The sequence below is a fragment of the Poecile atricapillus genome, chromosome 3 (genome assembly GCF_030490865.1).
Source record: "Poecile atricapillus isolate bPoeAtr1 chromosome 3, bPoeAtr1.hap1, whole genome shotgun sequence".
NCBI classification, from domain to species: Eukaryota; Metazoa; Chordata; class Aves; order Passeriformes; family Paridae; genus Poecile; species Poecile atricapillus.
This window is the reverse complement of record NC_081251.1, coordinates 99,663,445-99,681,885: the sequence shown is the minus strand read 5'-3', so window position 1 is coordinate 99,681,885 and position 18,441 is coordinate 99,663,445. Positions and strand designations below refer to the sequence as shown.

Below are 18,441 nucleotides of genomic sequence, written 5' to 3'. Positions count from 1 at the left end.
AACTTAATTTAAAAGAAAGTGATTATAATTATTCCACTGTGAAATCTTGTTCTGAAGTAAGTTGTCCACAGGAAGAGTTGTTCCAGAAAGGGCAGAATGGAAGAATAACTCTGAGACACTCATGCCAAACAACTTTCCCACCAACACAGCGCTAGAGAGGAGAGTGTGTTTAAAGGTAAAACAACTAACATCCTTCAACAACAGCAGGATTTCTTTGTTCCAGCAGTGAATCTGAACCACTCTGAACCGAGAATTTTTATGTCATTTTCTAACTAGCATAATTGTTACAGCAAATTTAAAATCACAGATTATCTACAATGCATCTTCTATGTAAATGATGAAATTCTGTCTTGAAATGTCTCAGTGACTGCAGATAACCAGGACTTTTCTCTTTCTGTGGGATGAGCTGGGAGAAGGCAGATAGCACACGTACAGCCAGATGCTGCTCTCCACTGAACAGGCACTTCTGAAAAGTGAATCAAGGATTTGGCAGAGCAAAACAATTGTGGATGAATAAAATGGCAGGGAGCAGGACAGCAGCTATGCATGCAGGGCCATAAGTAATTCACAGAGTCTGAATATTCAGGAATACAAGGAGTTAAAGGTGGAGAGGCAGGATCAGGACTGTCAAATGGAGCAGATAGTGGCTTCTTGGCAGCTGGGACATTAATTCCTTTCAAACATAAAAGTCAGCAGATAACCAAGGTTTTGATCAATGTAACATCAGAGTGAACCTTGCAATGTTCTAATTATTTTTGGTTGGTTTTACAGTGGGTTGCTGTTCTAAGACATCACTGCTGCTTCATCCATGAGATTGCTGGTAGGGGTGCAAACCATTGAAGGCAAGTGGTCCCTGGCTCCTTTTGAACAGTTAAGTTTTCATTATTACCATAATCATCTTCTTCCTCATATGCCTGCTGCTCATTGAGGTCAGTCCTGCCAGTCAGGGGCAAAGGATGAAGGCACAGGAGGATGAGGATGGTTGGCAATTCTGGGTATCAAATGGCTGTGGAGGGAACACTAACATAAAGGGTAGAGAAGAGGTGGACAGCAGGGACCTGCTATACAGTGCTCGTGGCCTGTAGTCTGGAAGCAATGAACCCCTTAAAAGATGGGCTGTCCTTATGGATATCTGGGAATTGGTCTTATCCCAGCTCTGTCATAGACTCATTAACTTAAACTCCCTAGGTCTTGGGGTTGGGTTTTTTCCAATTCACAACATATCAGTGTGTGGAGTGTGTGGAGACAAGGGGCTATGAAACATTCATGTTACTACCATTAATTTACTTCAGAGCTACCTGTCAAAAGAGGTTTGGCCAGCAGGGCAATGAAGGTGATTCTCCCCCTCTACTCTGCCCTCTTGAGACCCCACTCAGAGTGTGGAATCTGGGGCCCCCAGCATAAGAAAGATGTGGAGCTGCTGGAGCAAGTCCAGAGGAGACCATGAAGATGCTTAAAGAGCGGGAGCACCTCTCCTACAAAGGCAGGCTGAGAGAGCTGGGATTATTCAGCCCAGAGGAGAGAAGGCTCCATGGAGACCTTAGAGCACCTTCCAGTACCTGAAGGGGGCTACAGGAGAGCTGGAGAGGGACTTTTACAAGGGCATATAGTGATAAGACAAAGGTGAATGGATTTAAACCAAAAGAGGGTAGGTTTAAATTCAATAATAGGAAAAACTTTTCACCGAGGGTGGTGGGGCACTGGCAGAGGCTGCACAGAGAAGCTGTGGCTGCCCCATCCCTGGAAGTGTTCAAAACCAGGTCGGATGGGGCTCCGAGCAACCTGCTCTCATAGAAGGTATCCCTGCCTGTGGTGGGGGGTTGAAATGAATGGAATTTCAGGTCCCTTCCAAACCACTCCATTCCATGATTCCATGATCTCAGTGTGTGGCCTGCTCCACTTCTACCTGCGTGCTTGCCCACTTCACCAGACCTGAAACTGTGAAATCTCTCTGGAAATCGTATCTCACATTTCTTGGGGGTTGGTTTGATTTTTTTTCCTGTGCTATAAAATGTTCTGCTCGGTTCTAAACACCAGTAGGCGCTATAAGGTCTCCCCGGAGCCTTCTCCAGAATGGACAGTAGCAGCAGCTTTCCCTCGGTTCCCTGAGGGGAGGCGCGGGGCAGACACTATCCCGGCGGGGGCGACACTCTCCCGGTCGGAGGGGCCCTGTCCCCGCCGGAGCGGCCCTGTCCCGGCGGGAGCGGCCCTGTCCCGGTCGGAGCGGCCCTGTCCCGGCGGGGGCGGCCCTGTCCCGGCGGGGGCGGCCCTGTCCCGGCGGGGGCGGCCCTGTCCCGGCGGGGGCGGCTCTGTCCCGGCGGGAGCGGCCCTGTCCCGGTCGGAGCGGCCCTGTCCCGGCGGGGGCGGCCCTGTCCCGCCGGAGCGGCCCTGTCCCGGCGGGGGCGGCCCTGTCCCGGTCGGAGCGGCCCTGTCCCGGTCGGAGCGGCCCTGTCCCGGCGGGGGCGGCCCTGTCCCGGCGGGGGCGGCCCTGTGCAGCCGCGCCCCCGCGGGAAGCGAGGAGCGCGCTCCAGGGGCGGAGGAGCGCTGACCGCGGGCCGCGCGCGCATGCGCAGGTCCCGGGACTTGTTGCCGGCGCTCGTAACGCCGGGGCCGGGACTGCTCGTGAGGTGACGAGACGAGAGGGCAAGGGAGGGAAAGGCAGAGAAGGGAAGGGAGGGGGTAGGAGAAGCCGCCTCTGCGCAGGTAAGGGTGGGCGGGAGCGGCGCCGTGCGAGGCCGCGGGGAGGGGAGCGGTGAGGCGAGCGTGGCCCCCCTTCTCAGCGGGACCCCCGCCTCAGCGGGTCGGGGCGGGCAGCGCCGGGAGCAGCGTCCCCTCCCCGCGGGGAGCTGAGCCAGCCCACCCTGCTCTGGAGCGGAGGGACCCGCTCCCCGCGCCAGGGGCGAGCCTGGCGCTTTCCAATGTGCTCCTGGGGAAGCCGGCCCCGCCCGCCGTGGCTCCGGGTCCCTGCCGGAGCCGGGAGCGCAGCCGGGCTCCCAGCGCCACGCCGGAGCCCGCTCCCATTTCTGGAGCCCGGCGCTTCCTGGGTTCCTGCGGCGCAGCCCCACCTGTGGGAGATCTTCCCCTGCCCTTTATCTTCCTGGCAGCTGGCTTGTTTAAAAAGAGTAGCTTTGGAGAGTTGGAAGCAGTGTCTGATAAACTCCAGTGTGTTGCTTAGAGTTTAGAGTGCAGGCTTGTGCTGAAGATTCCCGAAGGCTCTTCAAATATGCTTTATTTTCCGTCAGCACTAAATTTCAGTCTGTAGAAAGCAAGGATAGAGTCACGGCACAACTTTTGTGGCCGTTGTTGGGTGGTTTTTTTCTTTCTCTTTTTTTTTTTTTCTTCCCTGTGATTAAACACATCAGCTGACACAAAATTTCTTCCTCACCGTGTCACGCTGTCCAACATTTAGCAAATGCTGTTATGGGAGGAGAATTCTCCATGCTGTTTTCCCGCTACTTAAAAGGAGACTATTTAGTTATTTGTATTTTTTTGTTTGTTTTTTTTCTGTTTCATTTTCAGCATCCAGAGTAGTGCTGTCATCAGAGACATGTGCATTCCTCTTAGAGGCACGACATCCCAAAAGTAGTGTCCCTGGACCTGTGTGATGAGGACCTACAATATTTGCTTTTGAAGGATTTTTTTTTTCCGGGGAGTGGTTTCTTTGTGAATTTATCAGTCAGAAGTGTGTTCTGCATGAAGCAGAAATACTTGGGAATCAGCAAGTTAGTAAGATCCACGAAAGGAAATGTTTGAAGTGGAAAGCCCCAAAATAAACGAGCAGTTGCCTGCACTGATAAAAAGAACTTTGTATCAATAGCCAAATCTTGTGCGTTCTTGTATGGTACTACGTTATCTGATCAGGTCAGTTGACTAAAATGAAGGAGATATCTGTTCTCTGAGAAGCTCTTTGTTTTTTCTTGTTTATGACATATGATAATTGCTGTGCCAGCCTTTCAGTTGAATTATTTTGAAAAAGGAAATTCACACAATATTCCAAGAAGAGAAGGGTGTGTGTGTATTTATGTAGTAGTTCTTTTCTTTGGAATTAATGGTGAATTTGTTAATGATCTCAAGATTGTGACATTTAAATACGAAGTTCACAAGCTGGAGTGTTCACACATGCTCATCAACTAGGAACAAAGTCTTCAACCTGCTGTTGTTGGAATATGTAATGCCCTGTGTGATTCCTAGAATCACAGTCCAGGCTGGAATATATAGTTTGATGTCATAGATTAAATTATAGGGAAGGTTTTTTTGGGTGGGGTCTTCTGTAGATCTCTGTAGAGTTCACTAGATGTCTGAAATTCTTGTCTGGGCACTGCTGCTAGCTGAACCTGTCAGTTATTCAGTTATTGCAAAATATTTCACATGTGAAGGGAAGAGATTGCCAAAGGCACCTTCTTTTCCACCTCAGTTTTCTGATTGCATCTTTCTGCACTTTTTATACTTGTAAAGTAGTATAGCTCACAAATACCAACCAGGCTTTTCACAAGTTGGTTTCACCTTTTCTTTTTTTTCTTTTTTTATTTTTTTTGTCTTTTAAAGGGATAGACAAAATGAATCCTTTCTATTTTCTGGGTTTTGGACATTCTCATCTAGGCTTCTTCGGGAACAGGAGTGGACCTTTCAACAGAACAAATGAAACTTACTGCTACAGTACTGCCCAGGGCAGCACAGTGCTCCAAGGAGTAACTTTTGGTGGAATCCCAACTGTCCTGCTGCTCGATGTAACCTTCTTTTTTGTAAGCCCAGTTTTCTGTTTCTATATTGAAAGTAGTTCTGGCCTCTCAAAAGTTAGATTGTTCAGAATTCTCTTTTTTTTTGGGGTTGGAATTTGATTTCTGGGAATGTTCAGAATAAGAAATGAGTTGAGGCCATCCTTCTCTTTTCAAGTGTCGATAAGTGTTTGCGTACAGATGGGATGGTGGAGTCACTTTAAGTTGGATGTGTAGATGTAGGGAGAGCGCAGTTTTACAGGTTCTGTGTATGAAATCAGTGAATTTTGTGGTTGTAGCTCAAATTTTCATATTTTATCTTAACTGCAAGAACATTTGGGTGTAAGTACTGGGTACATTTTCAGGAAGGGGACACCATTACTAACTCGGTTGTGAAATGACAGATTTTCCATATTGTATTGCCTTTTGAAAAACCAACTTTTTAAAAATTAAATTTCTTGAAGCTGTAGATGAATATGAAATAATGTACTGACCAGTCCTGACAAAAGGTGGTTAGCAGGTAGGTTAGGTTGATAGCAACTAATATGATAAGTTGCTACCTGGGGGCTGCAGTACAGGCCTGAAACTGCACTAAAACTTGTGGTTATTTTCGTAAGCTTGGTCTAGTGTGGTCTTCAGCCACCAGAAACAGGGCTGCAGACCTGCAAATTGGCCTGAGAATAGGGTATGTGGTAGTAAAATAGACTAAAGGGGTAACAGTTTCTGAGTTCTAGGAATCTGCTTTAAAGAAACTTGAAGTACCTGTGGACTGAGCTGGTCATTCTGTGGGAATGTAGAGGATACTCCTCAAAGTTATATAGTGACATTCTTTGCTGTTGATTTGATGTATGCTACCATAAATCCATTTTCCTGAGGATGTAAGGTATTTACAGCTCTCTGTGACCAATGGCACAGCATTTAATAAGATTTAGTTGAAGTGTTTGCCTGTTTTTTTTTAAAGCTGTGGCTCAATTTTAAGATGGTGAGTTTGCTTTTGAGTTCCTTGCTGTTGAACTCTACACTCAAGCAGGGTTAGATAGAGAGCTGGGTGCAGTGCAGGAGGCTCCTCTCTTCTTCAAATCCAAGAACTGAAAATTATTTATAAAATTATTTATAAACTCCTGTATTCTTAGCTTTGATTTTTTAATATATATTTTTATTGCATATCCTTTTACTGACTGCCAGTTGATGGGTTTCTGATATGTCTGATATTTCTAGGCTGGTTTCCAGAGAAAGTGAGGTTTATGTATTTGTCTTCCCATTTTTATCTGGCAGTCCTTCCTAATAACTGTAGAATACTGTAGCCAATTTCAGCCAAAGTTGTGAAGAATGTAGAGAACTTTCCTGCTTGCACCAAGTTTATTGACCAGATGAAGGAGGAAGATCTAAATTAATCATCCCAGTTAGGAGGAAGGCTCTCATAAGATTGTTATATTCATTGTGAAATGTGGAAATTGGCTGTGTAATCTTGACACAGAGATAATCTGGATATGTATCCCGGCTGGCTAGTCAGTATTTGATCCCAGTACTAACACCACTTTCCAGCCAAACAGGTATGGGATGGAGGAGGAACTGGAAAGTGAGGGTGTATGGTTACATATGCATAGAAAACAGGCCTTGATACATCATTGCTTTCCGTAGAGGAAGTTATTTCTTTAAAAAAAAAAAAAAAAATTAATCTATGAAATACTCAGTGATGGAGCTTTTTTCTTGTTCTCTTCTACTCCTTCAAAAAGGGAAAATACAGGGGGCAGATTAAAAATACATTGCAGAGATCAGAGATAGGTAGTGTTGGTCTGTGGTACGGCCACCACGGAGTTTATATTATGATACAATGATAATTGATTTAGGAGCTCAGACAGCATTTTTTGTCAGTTCTTAAACACCTAAGAATGATTATTATGGAATGGGAAAAATAAATATTTTAATATCTTCTTTTTTCTTTTCTAGATTTTAATATTACTGTTTTCCATTATAAGAAAGAGATTCTGGGACTATGGTCGTGTTGCTCTGGTGTCAGAAGTTGAAAGGTAAAAAAGATATGCAATCAGACTGACTTGTTGAAACCATGTGGGGAGAAAAGTACAGTAAATGTGGCTTTTATAAGGTGAATTTGTATCAATTAGATACGTTTGTTATCACATGGACTTGTGTGCTAAAAATGCTCTCACACTGCTTTGTGTGAAATACAGCCCCCTCAGAGAGTTACTGCCTGTGGTTTCAGCCGTAAGTCCTGTGTTTCCATTGCCGTGAATTTCATCTTACAGCTGTGAGTTAAGGAAGTGGAGGTAAGGAAATAGGCTGCTTGTCTCTGACATGCTGCACACTGATGTTTGCAGTGTGCTTCTGTACAGCGGGATATTAACCATTTTGTTTATCTTGGCTGAAACCCAGTGTATTCCCAGAGCTCCCTGCACAGCCTGTGCCACAAAAATTCCCAGGGGTTCAAAAATAAAAACTTACTGTCACAGGTTTCTAAAATTCTTCACTGGTTTTTAGTAGTATTTCAAATGAGCTTTTGATTTTATTTTTTTTTCTGTAGGATGATGTGTTGGGATGTTTAAAATCTAAGCTGTCTGTATGGAAATGGGGGAACTTTAACAGTGAACCCCTTCCTGGTGCAATCAAGTTATGGTAAATTCACAAATGAGCAACAGGAAAGAACTCAAACCCTGTTTTTAGGTGTAATCTATGGACAGTTGTGAAAGATAGATGATGTAAAATAAAATGGGCAGTAACTGAGAAGACTTTAATCCAGCTGGCTGAGGCAGCAATCATGAAGGTGCTCTGGGACTGGGCTCATGGGTCCAGCAGCCTAGAGCAGTCAGACATCCAGGAGCCTGTGTTTTTGCCCTGTTGGACTGTGAGCTGAGCCTGCTGGCCAAAATTACAGACACCTAGGAACACAATCCATTCTAACAGGTGTCTTCCTCTAATTACCATTGCAACATTTCTTTTTAGGGACAAACTGAATATAGGCACTCTGCTACATTTGAGTGCTACAGAGTTTCTAAATGTTTCTAGCCTTGCTACAGGACTGTTTGTGTGAGAAGGTGACTTTGCCGGGATTTAGTTGTGAGGGGAAATTCTGAGCAGTGACTATACAATAAAGGAAGAAAGATGCAAAGAAAAGAAGTGATGTCTTGTGGGGAATATCCAAACAGGAAGCCAGCTTGCAAATCTGATGCTGCCTAGGCTCCCAAACCTGTGTTGCATTCTGTTAGATCACTGTGGTTTTAATAGCCTGATAAAATGTTATTTTCTTTCAAGTTCAGTTGTGTGCTCTCCTGTTGGGAGCTCACGTGTCCTCTCTGGTCAACACCAGACATGCACAAGTTACTGTAATCAGGCAAGTGCTACAGGGTGAAAGTCACATAAGTGAAAAAGTGTGCTTCTACTACATCCCTTAGTCAGAATTGTTAAAGTTGAAATAATTCTGTAGAACTCCATCATCTGTTGTTAAAGATACTTAAAAGCATCATTTAATGTGTTTTAGTGAATCAAGATATAACCGGTTGTCAACATCATCATCAGTACCTGAAGATCTTGAATATGATAAGGTAAGTATTCTAGAGTTCTGATAATACTTTCTGAATGGAATCTGCTGTAATTTGCCATTCCGTATAGTCCAATGAACCGTCATTAAACTGGAGGCTCATCTCTATGCAAAAATCAATAATGCATTGTTAACCGTGTTTTTATAGAACAATGCATAATCTCTGTTTCCTGACAAACTACTGTCATACCATAAAACCAGTATCTTGTGTCATCGTTTCTAAGTCTGGTTTGTTTTTGTTTTTTTTTTAAATTTAAAGAGGGACTATGTTAGTGTTTCAAAATGAGAGGGGAGAGTGAAAAAAAGACTGGTAAATAATTTGTTCTGGGATAATAGTTCAAAAAGTTACATTGTGTTCACATTGCAAATAATACCTGGTTGCTTTTTACAGTACATTGTTTTCCTCACAGTGTTGAGAAAACTGATTGCAAGTGCAAGGCTAATAATAGTGTTATGCACTCTTAATAATCAAATTGGTTTGGAGTGGAGGGTAGTATTTTGGCCAGACTTATAACTGGCTCCCTCCATGGTCTTTCTGAAGTCCTTGAATTGGTACACCTCTATAATTTTGTGTTGCAACTTCAGAATGAACCATGCAAAAGTTGTCCCATAGTGGCATCCTAAGTTTTCATCATTTTATATATGCATGCATCAACTTAATATCTAGCCTTGCAATTAATTATTTGTGTGAGCATCAAAAGCATACAAGTGTTTGATCAGGATTGCTCTGCTATTTGTGTTCTTTACTTCATCTTTTTAAAACCCTAAAGCAACTTTAGCCATTGAGTAACACGTGTCCATTTGGTTGGATAATGTTCACTTGAAAGAAGAGCCCTTTTGAGAGAGAAGGGTTTTTTGAACCATAGTGGGATGCTCAGTGAGATCTGAGTTCTGCTATCCAGTTACATTGGGAGATTTGTAATCCTACATAAGAAGCCTTTCTGTTAATGTAATCACAGCAGTGTTTTCAGCAAGCATTTAACTGATCAACTTGTATTAGACCCTTGTATTTCAGAGCAACAAACGACCAGTTTTTTAGCTAAGAGAAATACTTGTCTTAATTGGATTTTTGTACATTAGCTCCTAAAAACTTCTTTTTTTTTTATCTATAGGGGTTTTGTTCTTGGATTACAGCTGCTTTTCGGATGCAGTAAGTATATGAAACAGAAATAGTGAGGAGCTGTGGTTTGCTTAGATCTTTTTTAATGTAGAAAGGTGGTTTTCATTCAAAAATGTTGGGGGTTATTTTCACCTTTGAGCAGATAGAATTTTAATACAAGCACTGATACAGGTGTCTCTGGTTGGTTGAAAAAAGGAAGTGAAAACAAGGTTAATTTACAGGAATACTTTTTCAGGATACAGCTGTCCTGCTAGCAGCCCAGGGACTTCCCAATCTTAGGACAGAGTGTGAATCTGAGTGAATCTATAGCATTTAGATGGATTCAGAGCTAATAATTACACTCTAGGATTTTACTCTTCAAAGAGTACCTTGTGGGTGTTCCCTTGTTTGAGGCCAGGCAGGCACTGGGATTTCTCTGCAAGGGTTTCTGTGGAGAACAAGTGGTTTAGCTGGGGCTGGAATTGACTAACTAGGGAAAGTCCATCCCAGTGTTTCCCAGAAACAGAATGTTAGACATGTGGTGTGTGTTCTTTATGTGTCTTGGGGCTTAGTAGCTCATGACTTTGAAAATAAATGTCTAGCTTGGATACACTGAAACATGAAAGAGGTGGGGGTTAAGCCTGTGTTTCTCCATTTTTGCTAGTTCAGTTCCTTCCTTTTCCAAGTTCTCCTTTCTAAGGATCTAATCTGCTGAAAGTGGAGAGATGGTGAGACTTTATTCCAAAGCCTTTTATTTCCTATTACCTGGGTGTCATAAGAGTGAGGTGGTTTTGTTGTAATTTGCCTCACAGGGAGCCTTTATGGAGATGAGTGAATACTGTCACTGATCTTAAATTTGTAGAGCTAGGCTTGTGACTGGCATAAAGCAGGTCTCAGCAAAGGACTTTGTCATCTTCTAGACCAAAAGGATTTGGATTCATATTTGCTTTTCAGATTATTGTTGCAATCCTAAATTCCCTAGTGTTAAGTTTTGTATGGTGGTATTGCACAAAAAAAATACACTTTTGTTACCATAATTTGCACGTGAAAGAACACAGCCATTTTGAAAGCCAATAGGGATTGATGGGAATGAGGATGTCACCGAATAGACTGAAGATTTAATGTGCGTTCATAAACCGCTACCAAGAAGACTAAAAGACATGTTCTTTTCTGTCTGATGCAGTGATGATGAGATTCACGAGAGGTGTGGTGAAGATGCCATACATTACCTCGCCTTCCAGCGTCACATCATCTGCTTGCTGATTGCTATCAGCATTTTGTCCGTGTGTGTGATACTGCCTGTCAATCTGTCGGGTGATCTGCTTGGTAAGAATTTATTTTCTTGTATTCTTAGAAGAATTCTTTAGTTTATATAATACTAAAACTCTTCAGATTTTTTTTTTTGGTAAAGCTTATAAGGTGATGTTTTAACCACTGCAGTGGGTTGACTCTGGCTGGATACCATCTTCACAAACTGCTGCACCATAAGTCACTTGTCTACAGGATGCAGTCCCTCATGCACAGCGTGGGTCCCCCACAGGGTCACAAGTCCCACCTGCTCCAGCATGGGCTCCTCTCTCCATGGGATCACAGGTCTCTGCCAGGACCTCCTCTAGCACAATCCTCCCACAAGATTACAGCTTCCTCTCAGGCATCCACCTTCTCCAGTGTGGGTCTTCTCCACAGGCTGCAGGTGGATGTCTGCATCCCCATGGTTCTCCACCATGGGCTGCAGGAGAACATCAGTTCTGGTGCCTGAAGCACCTCCTGCCCCTCCTTCTGTACCGACCTTGGTGTCTGCAGAGTTGTTTCTCTCATATTCTCACTCTGCTCTTCTCTGTCTGCAGTTAGAGCTCCACAATAACTTTTCTCTCCTTCTAAAATATGTTATCATGGAAGTGTTACTATCATTCCTAATTGCCTTGGTCTTGGCCAGCAGTGGGTCTGTCCTGGAGCTGGCTGGAATTGGCTGTCTTGGACATGGGGGAAGTTGGTAGCTTCTCACAGAATCTACCCCTGAACCCCTCTGTTACCTAAACCTGGCCACACAAACCCAACACAGCCCCTCAGTCTGATGTCAAATTTGTGTGATTGTAGTGGGCTCTTTAAACTGTTGTCAGAAACAAGATTGCAGACCTGCAGACACAGATGACAAGACTGGTATTGATCATTATGTTTTTTATTGGTGGTGATTGTCAATGGAAAACATCTTCACAGATGAGAAATATTTTTCTAGTATCCAGTCTGAATCTCTTTTGCTTCAATTAATTTCAAATCAATATTTTTGATCTGTCACTGGAGATTATAGATTATTCTTTTCCTCTTTAAAAAATCCTTGTAGCTGCTTAAGAATAATAAACATTTTTTATCTGCTTTTTCCTCTTTCTCATAAACAAAGCAGTTAATTTGGTCTTTAATGAGAAATGTTCTCCATTTGGCTGATCATAAAATGATCAGCCATGCCTTGAATTTTTGTTTTAATCTAGCTACACTGTCTCTGGTTGTTCTTTTATGTCTTGGTTTGTGTCTCAAAATTGGACATATCTTGCAGAGATTTTGTCAATGCTGAGTAGATAAAGTTCATTTCATGTTTCTTGCAGTCTAGTCCTGATTATGTCTTCCAGTGTGGCACCTACAAATACAATAATGATGTCCTCTAGTCTGCCATTCAGTTTGCTGGTGGGAAACCTGAGTTCTTTGAGTGAGATCTCACTATAAATTCTTCCATTTTTATAAATTCTTATAAATTCTTCCATTTATAAATTCTTCCATTTTTGATTATGAGTGCTTACAATCCCATTTTGTACCTGGCTTTGTATCAGTCTCTTCAAGATCATGTTTAAGGTATTGTTCATGGTTTTAAGAACATTGTGACATAGCTCTTGTCTGTAATAGGATACACTGTACCTTTTTCTTTTTGTATTGTTTCGCTGTGGAACTTCCATCTCTGACCTCCCTTTTATGAGCACTTTCTTGGCAATTCTCTGTTTATATTAATATCAGCTTTTTATTAAAGCAGGACAATATAGTTTCTGTTTTTCTGCTTTAGCCTTTGTGAGTCTAGGAAATACAGCAGAAACCAAAGCTTTAGTATTCTCTCCCCTTCTTCCTCCTCTTCCACTGTAAGCTGATTTTGTGCATTTGAAGTTCTTTCAGTTGTGATGACTTAACTTGCAATGTGGTTTAACAGTCTGGGCTAGAAGGATTGTTTAGCTTTCTAGATACACTTAACTCCTTTTCCTTTGTGATTGTTTACTCAGTTTTCCCTCACTTGCATTATAATTTTTTTAAATACTTGACAGTCTAGAGAAATTATGTCATGTAAACCTATTTTTGACCTTACCAAGGCTGTCAACACTGTTTTGTCAACACAATTAATGCAGCTTAAAAGCCTGAGATAAGAAATCAATTAAGATGAAAGAAAAATGTGAAGGAAATTGTGTTCAATCCCTAATCAATGTTGTTAGTGGACATGATGGGAGATTGGAGGGAGAAAGGGAACTGCTTCAAAGATCTAGTGTTTAGATTTTCAGAACACTTTACTGTTTTTCTTGATTTCTTGAATGTGGTTATAATCTAGGGGTGTTTTTTTCCAACTTTAAAATGCAGGACAGAGTAAACCAGCATTGATTATGATTCTAAATCTTTTTATCAATTAACTTGCTCAACATTAAAAAGAAATGTAACAACTTCTTTAAAAAGTAGAGTAAAAGCTGACTTTCTGGCAGTAAGTGTTGCGCCAGTTAATTTTCCTACTTGTTATTATTCTTCCTAGATAAAGATCCCTATAGTTTTGGAAGAACAACTATAGTAAACTTACAGACTAGGTAAGTCAGTCTTGCAAAGTCCCTCTATGCTGATGTGTGTCTCCTGCCATGGTCTCTAAACACAAGAATTGATATTTGCAGCATGGCTCATGGGGTTGGAGTAACTTAATCCCTGTACATCAGCTGAAACTGGGATATGTTCTGCTGTGCACTTACAGTGCTGATAAGAAATCCTGAGACTGGGCTTCTACTCTCTCAGCTCTCACTTCTTACACCACGTGTTTCTCATGGCTAATGACTGCACACCCAGTGATATTATTTTCAGAAATTTCCCCGTTAAGGGAAACCATGCTTCAGAAGGAAGGTAAAGGTGATAGCTTTACTGGAATGTGTAGCTGGGATGATTTAAATTCCCTTACGTTAGATTTATGTGTGTGCATATCTCTCCCATCTGAGATTACAATTAAAATGACTTCTATGTGTTTTAAAAAGTCTGCAAAATAGTTGAAGTACAAAGCTACACAGATCTGCTGATTTTTTTTCTTGATCAATCCACATCCTTCCCTGACACTGTGTCCAGTAGAATTTCCGTTTTGTTTAACCATGTTATGAAACCAATTAACTAATGGGGATTTTTTTTTACTTTGTTGGATTTTTTTATCTGCAAAATAGGTTCTTGTTCTGAATTTTAGTTCAATTGCAATTATTAATGCTCTTTACAAAACTGAAGAGCTCTTCACAGAACAGAACTTCTGTAAGCTTTGAAGAAGGAGCTGCTAGAAAAGCAGAATTTACTCCCTGTATGAGACTGTTTTCAATTTGAATAAGGATTGCAATCAAGGAGAGTTCAATTATGCACTCAGCCCAGTAAATAATAAAGTAAATAAGAAACATTTTAGCAAATAGCATCATATGTGCTGGAGGTTGCCTGAATGAGAAAGTGAAAGCTAATCACTGCCTAAATATGTTCATGTCATAGAGTATCTTTTTCTTTTCACCTATATGACACATAGAATTTTATGATTGATTCATTTTATGAATGAGAAGCAAATAATCCTGTTGGCTGCCCAAGGCATCTGCATAGGTGTGACTGACTACCAGTGATTGCCTTTTTTTTCTTGTTTTGTGTTCAGGGAGTGGTTTTGATCTGATTATTGTTTTGATAGCTGCTTGTATCAGTTGGACAATTGGTTCTTCCTATTTCTCATATTCCTAACATTTTGTCTGACAGCAATAATCTTCTTTGGCTGCACACAGTTTTTGCTGTTGTTTACCTGATTCTGACTGTTGTCTTCATGAGACATCACATGAAGTATGTCACATATAAAGAAGAAAACATAGTAAGTGTCTGTATTGGAGAGAAAAAGTGTATTTGCCAATGCGTAATGCTAAAAAAGCAAATTGCTAAGACGCCTCCTGCATGCTAGAATGGCATGAATGCTAGTGACATAAATGTGAAGGAATTGACTGAAAGCAATGCTTTACTGAGTAAATTGTGAAAATGGATGGAGAGGAGGGGGTTGGGGAGGGATTTGTAAAATTTTGCTGTAACCGGTTACCAGTATAGAAAGTTCTGTCTTAAATAGATGAGCTTCCACCAAAATCAAAATTACCTACCTTTTTTCCTGCTCTACTGCACAGCTAATTGTGATGTGTTTTGGCCTTCTTTATATTCTTGTTTTCTCTTTTGTAAGGTGGTTTATCAAAATGTAACTTGTGTTTTCTTTCCTAGGTTAAGTGCACATTGTTCATAACTGGTCTTCCAAAAAATGCAAGTGAAGAGACAGTACAAAACCATTTCACGTAAGTTCCATACTTGAGAAATAATATTAGAGTCATAGAATGGTTTGGGTTGGAAGGGACCTTAAAGATCATCCAGTTCCAATTCCCTGCCATGGGCAAGAACACCTCCCACTACACCAGGCTGCTTAGAGCTCCATCCAACATAACCCTGAACACTTCCAAGTATGGGGCATCCACAGCTTCTCTGGGCAACCTGTGCCAGTGCCTCACCACCCTCACAGTAAAGAAGTTCCTCCTAATATCTAATCTAAACCTATGCTCTTTCAGTTTGAAGTAATTCCCCCTTATTCTGTCTCTACAGGCCCTTGTAAAAAGTTTCTTTCCATCTTTGTTTAGGAATAGGAGATGTAAAATTTTCCTGGTAGTTCTCCCTGCCCAAGTAGATAAGTATTTTGAATTTTGCGCTGTTTAAAATTGAGAAAACACTAGATTTCAATGAAGTTAGTTAGCTGATCTTAAAATCAAAGTTTAAGAAAGTGCCTGTGTATCCACACTTTCCATTCATACCCCCATACTGCATTTACTCAGAATAAAGCTGTGCATGTCATATTAAAATAACTTCCAACAGCTGTCTGTGGAAGTCTCTGCTCTCTGATAATTCATTCAGAAATTAAATGAGTGATGAGATGTCAGTTAGATACCAGTGCTGCTCTTTGAAACAGTTTCTTCATGCTTCTCTTTGAAACAATTTCTTCACTGTACTTTCTGTTCTTACTGTTCTCATGTGCTGCTTCGTTTCAGGGATGCCTACCCAACCTGCACTGTGCTGGAGGTCCAGCTGTGTTACGATGTAGCCAAGCTTATTAAGCTGTTCAAAAAAAGGTACTTGTTTTTGTTACCCACATGAGTTTTGCTTAATTTTATGGATGTTTTGCTAGTCCTTAATCAACATGTACCTGTGGTACTAACCTGGTGTATCCTAAGGATGGATTCTGCTCTTCAAGTTGTGGTCTGGACTTCAGTTAGATTCAGCTGTGTTTTAAAGGGTTCAGCCCATCTCTTGTGGGTTTGATATGTTGTGTTTTGCCTAAGTTAAGTTTTGACTTGCTGATTATTTATGTATGTATGTACTTGGTTATTTATAGACAGGCAATGCAAAGTGAAAAACTGAACTATTGAATTAATAACTCTGTTAACCCTGCTTCTTTGGCCAGAGGTGCTGATCACAGGAGAGGCAAGTGTTATCTTCTGGGCTCTCAAGAGTAACGTTGGGTTGTTCTTTTCCTAGAACCTTATTACAAGTGTAGGCTGTATAATGATGTTATGGACTTGCAAGTAAATCATATAAGTAACCAAAATAAACTGCATGTAAATATCTTTGATGACTGATTAATTTGCCATCAGTCCTTGGCATAATTTTTTCTTCTCAGGGATTATAATCTTTTTAAGATTGATGTTGATACTGTTTTCTTGAAAAATTTTATGGATGCATTTTTCTGTGCAGAAAACAGGCAGAAAAAAGCCTGATTTACTATGAACACCTGCATCAGAAATATGGCAAGAGGGTCAAAATCAACCCTAAGCCATGTGGTCAATTCTGCTGCTGCGAAATGGGAGGATGTGAAAGGGTAAGAGGTTGTGTTCTTTTTTAGTTATGGCCAAGTAGGTTATTAGAGTAGAAAACAGTTTTTGTGTCATGTTTCATTGACCTTCAGAAAATTCTTCATTGCCCATAGCTCATATGCCATGTTCTTATACTGCATAGAAAAGGAATTCCCTGAAACTTTTGAAATGTAATCGTAGTGCACTAGCTGAAGTACAAGAAAATCTTCTTGTTTGTCTTTGCCTTGTGACATGATTTGTAATTTGTGGGAGTGGCATGAGGAAGGGTGATTATGGTTTGTGTAAGCTGTGTGTTAATGAGGATATTGGCCATCTGGTACCTGCATGTAACAACCATCAATTTCCCCACAGGAGGATGCTGTAGATTATTATACCAAAGTTAGAAATGAACTTGAGGAAGAATATTTGAAAGAGGAACAAGCTGTTCATAATAACCCACTGGGAATGGCTTTTGTAACATTTCAAGAGAAATCCATGGCAACCTAGTAAGTTTTGTCTGTTGTCTTGTTTGTTCTCTTTTTACTAAAATAGTACAACTGATCTCTTGTTTGTGTCCCTTGTTTGCTTATGTTGGTTCTTCCTTTCTTCTTTTTCACCATTCTGGATTTGCTCTGCTTTGCTTTCTGGTAAGTTTTCCCATAAATGTGTTTTAGCCTCTTTGGTTTGAATGAAGAAATTATCTAAGGGACTGAAAGGCTTGGGACAGTTAATGGGATAAAGAGCCTTTCTCTTCTGTGTGGGATCCATCAGTGTAGGTTAAGGAGGCCAGACTAACTGGTTCTTGAATATGAGTTACTGACATCTCCATTTCCTACTGTGCAAATGGTCCAATTACCAACTGGTCAGAGTGGGTACAAATTACACTGCCAGTTAAGTCATCTCAGCAGTGTGGGGACCTGGCCACAGGCGATAGATACACATATTCTGTATATCTCTTACTTGTTGTTATAGATATATGTTGGGCCTAATAGCAGAAGTTTTTCTGTGCTTTGATTCAGTCATTTGCAGAGAAAAATGTGTGTAGCCTCTCATGTTCTGTTGGCACTTTGTGAGCATCTTTTGCTAACGCAAAGTATAATAGAAGAATAGAATACGTTATAGAAGAATATTATAGAATATTATATATTATTCTATTATAGAATATAATAGAAGCAGCAGAATAATATTCATATTACATAATGCTTTGTTCTGAGCCTCTGTGATTTAAATCATCTACATTCTTTTGGCCTTCAAGACATGTTAGAGACAGTTTTTCAGACCATTTTTCAAGGAAGTCCAGGATGTAGGATTTCTTGCAAGAATTTGGTATATTGGAGAAAGTTTTGCTTGCTGCTCTTTCACTGAGTAGTGACTGTGATGAAATCTGCCTCCTCTCCCAATTTTGTAGTGAAATAACGTTTTGAGATGTGAAAATGGAAGAAGGAACGACCACTGAAGTTCCTTCCCTAGCTACTGATGTGTTGTGTACAATTTTGATGGGATAGTTCCTCCTTGAGCAAGCATTCTGAGTTACACTGCAGGCATCTCTGAGTTGAATCATCAAGACCTTAAAATATTTTAGTTTGTTTAGCTTGGAATTAATGTGGTAGACTCCACTCCCTGAGAAATTAGATTAAATTATGTGTGAAGCTGAGGCTCCCATCAAATTAGAAAGTTATTTGGTGGCCTTAGGATGCTCTGCTCTGCAGAGCCCTGAAATAGGATGAGAGAAATAGGACGTCATAAGTGAGGTTCTGGGGGCTTAGGTGGTTGTAGAAGATTTTTAATGATGGCTAAAACTTGTTCTGTATGTATTTCTAAAAATAAACTATCTAAGAATAATCAACTGTCTTAAATGCTTGCTGCTGCAAGATGCTGGCAATCTGACATCACTGCTTGAATTCTGGTAAGGAAAAGATCTGGGGGGTTGAGGGTTATGTTTGTTAGTTTGGTGTTTGT

At 41.1% G+C, this 18,441-nt stretch overlaps 1 protein-coding gene across 3 annotated transcripts in view; it reads left to right on the top strand.

The window, feature by feature from the left end:
* The first annotated feature begins 2,466 nt into the window (after positions 1-2,466).
* Positions 2,467-18,441, top strand: part of TMEM63A (transmembrane protein 63A) — a 31,378-nt gene continuing 15,403 nt past the window's right edge. Inside the window, exons 1-13 of one of the 3 annotated variants that reach the window (XM_058835419.1) lie at positions 2,468-2,627; positions 3,520-3,861; positions 4,546-4,742; positions 6,666-6,745; positions 8,212-8,275; positions 9,384-9,421; positions 10,554-10,696; positions 13,146-13,197; positions 14,369-14,477; positions 14,870-14,940; positions 15,682-15,762; positions 16,385-16,508; positions 16,855-16,988. In XM_058835419.1, coding sequence (XP_058691402.1) covers positions 4,557-4,742; positions 6,666-6,745; positions 8,212-8,275; positions 9,384-9,421; positions 10,554-10,696; positions 13,146-13,197; positions 14,369-14,477; positions 14,870-14,940; positions 15,682-15,762; positions 16,385-16,508; positions 16,855-16,988 — 1,082 coding nt within the window. In that variant the 5' untranslated portion in view covers positions 2,468-2,627; positions 3,520-3,861; positions 4,546-4,556. Of the gene's footprint in view, positions 2,704-3,519; positions 3,862-4,545; positions 4,743-6,665; positions 6,746-8,211; positions 8,276-9,383; positions 9,422-10,553; positions 10,697-13,145; positions 13,198-14,368; positions 14,478-14,869; positions 14,941-15,681; positions 15,763-16,384; positions 16,509-16,854; positions 16,989-18,441 lie in introns of all 3 variants that reach the window. The other 2 variants (XM_058835420.1, XM_058835421.1) reach the window with 2 other exon arrangements.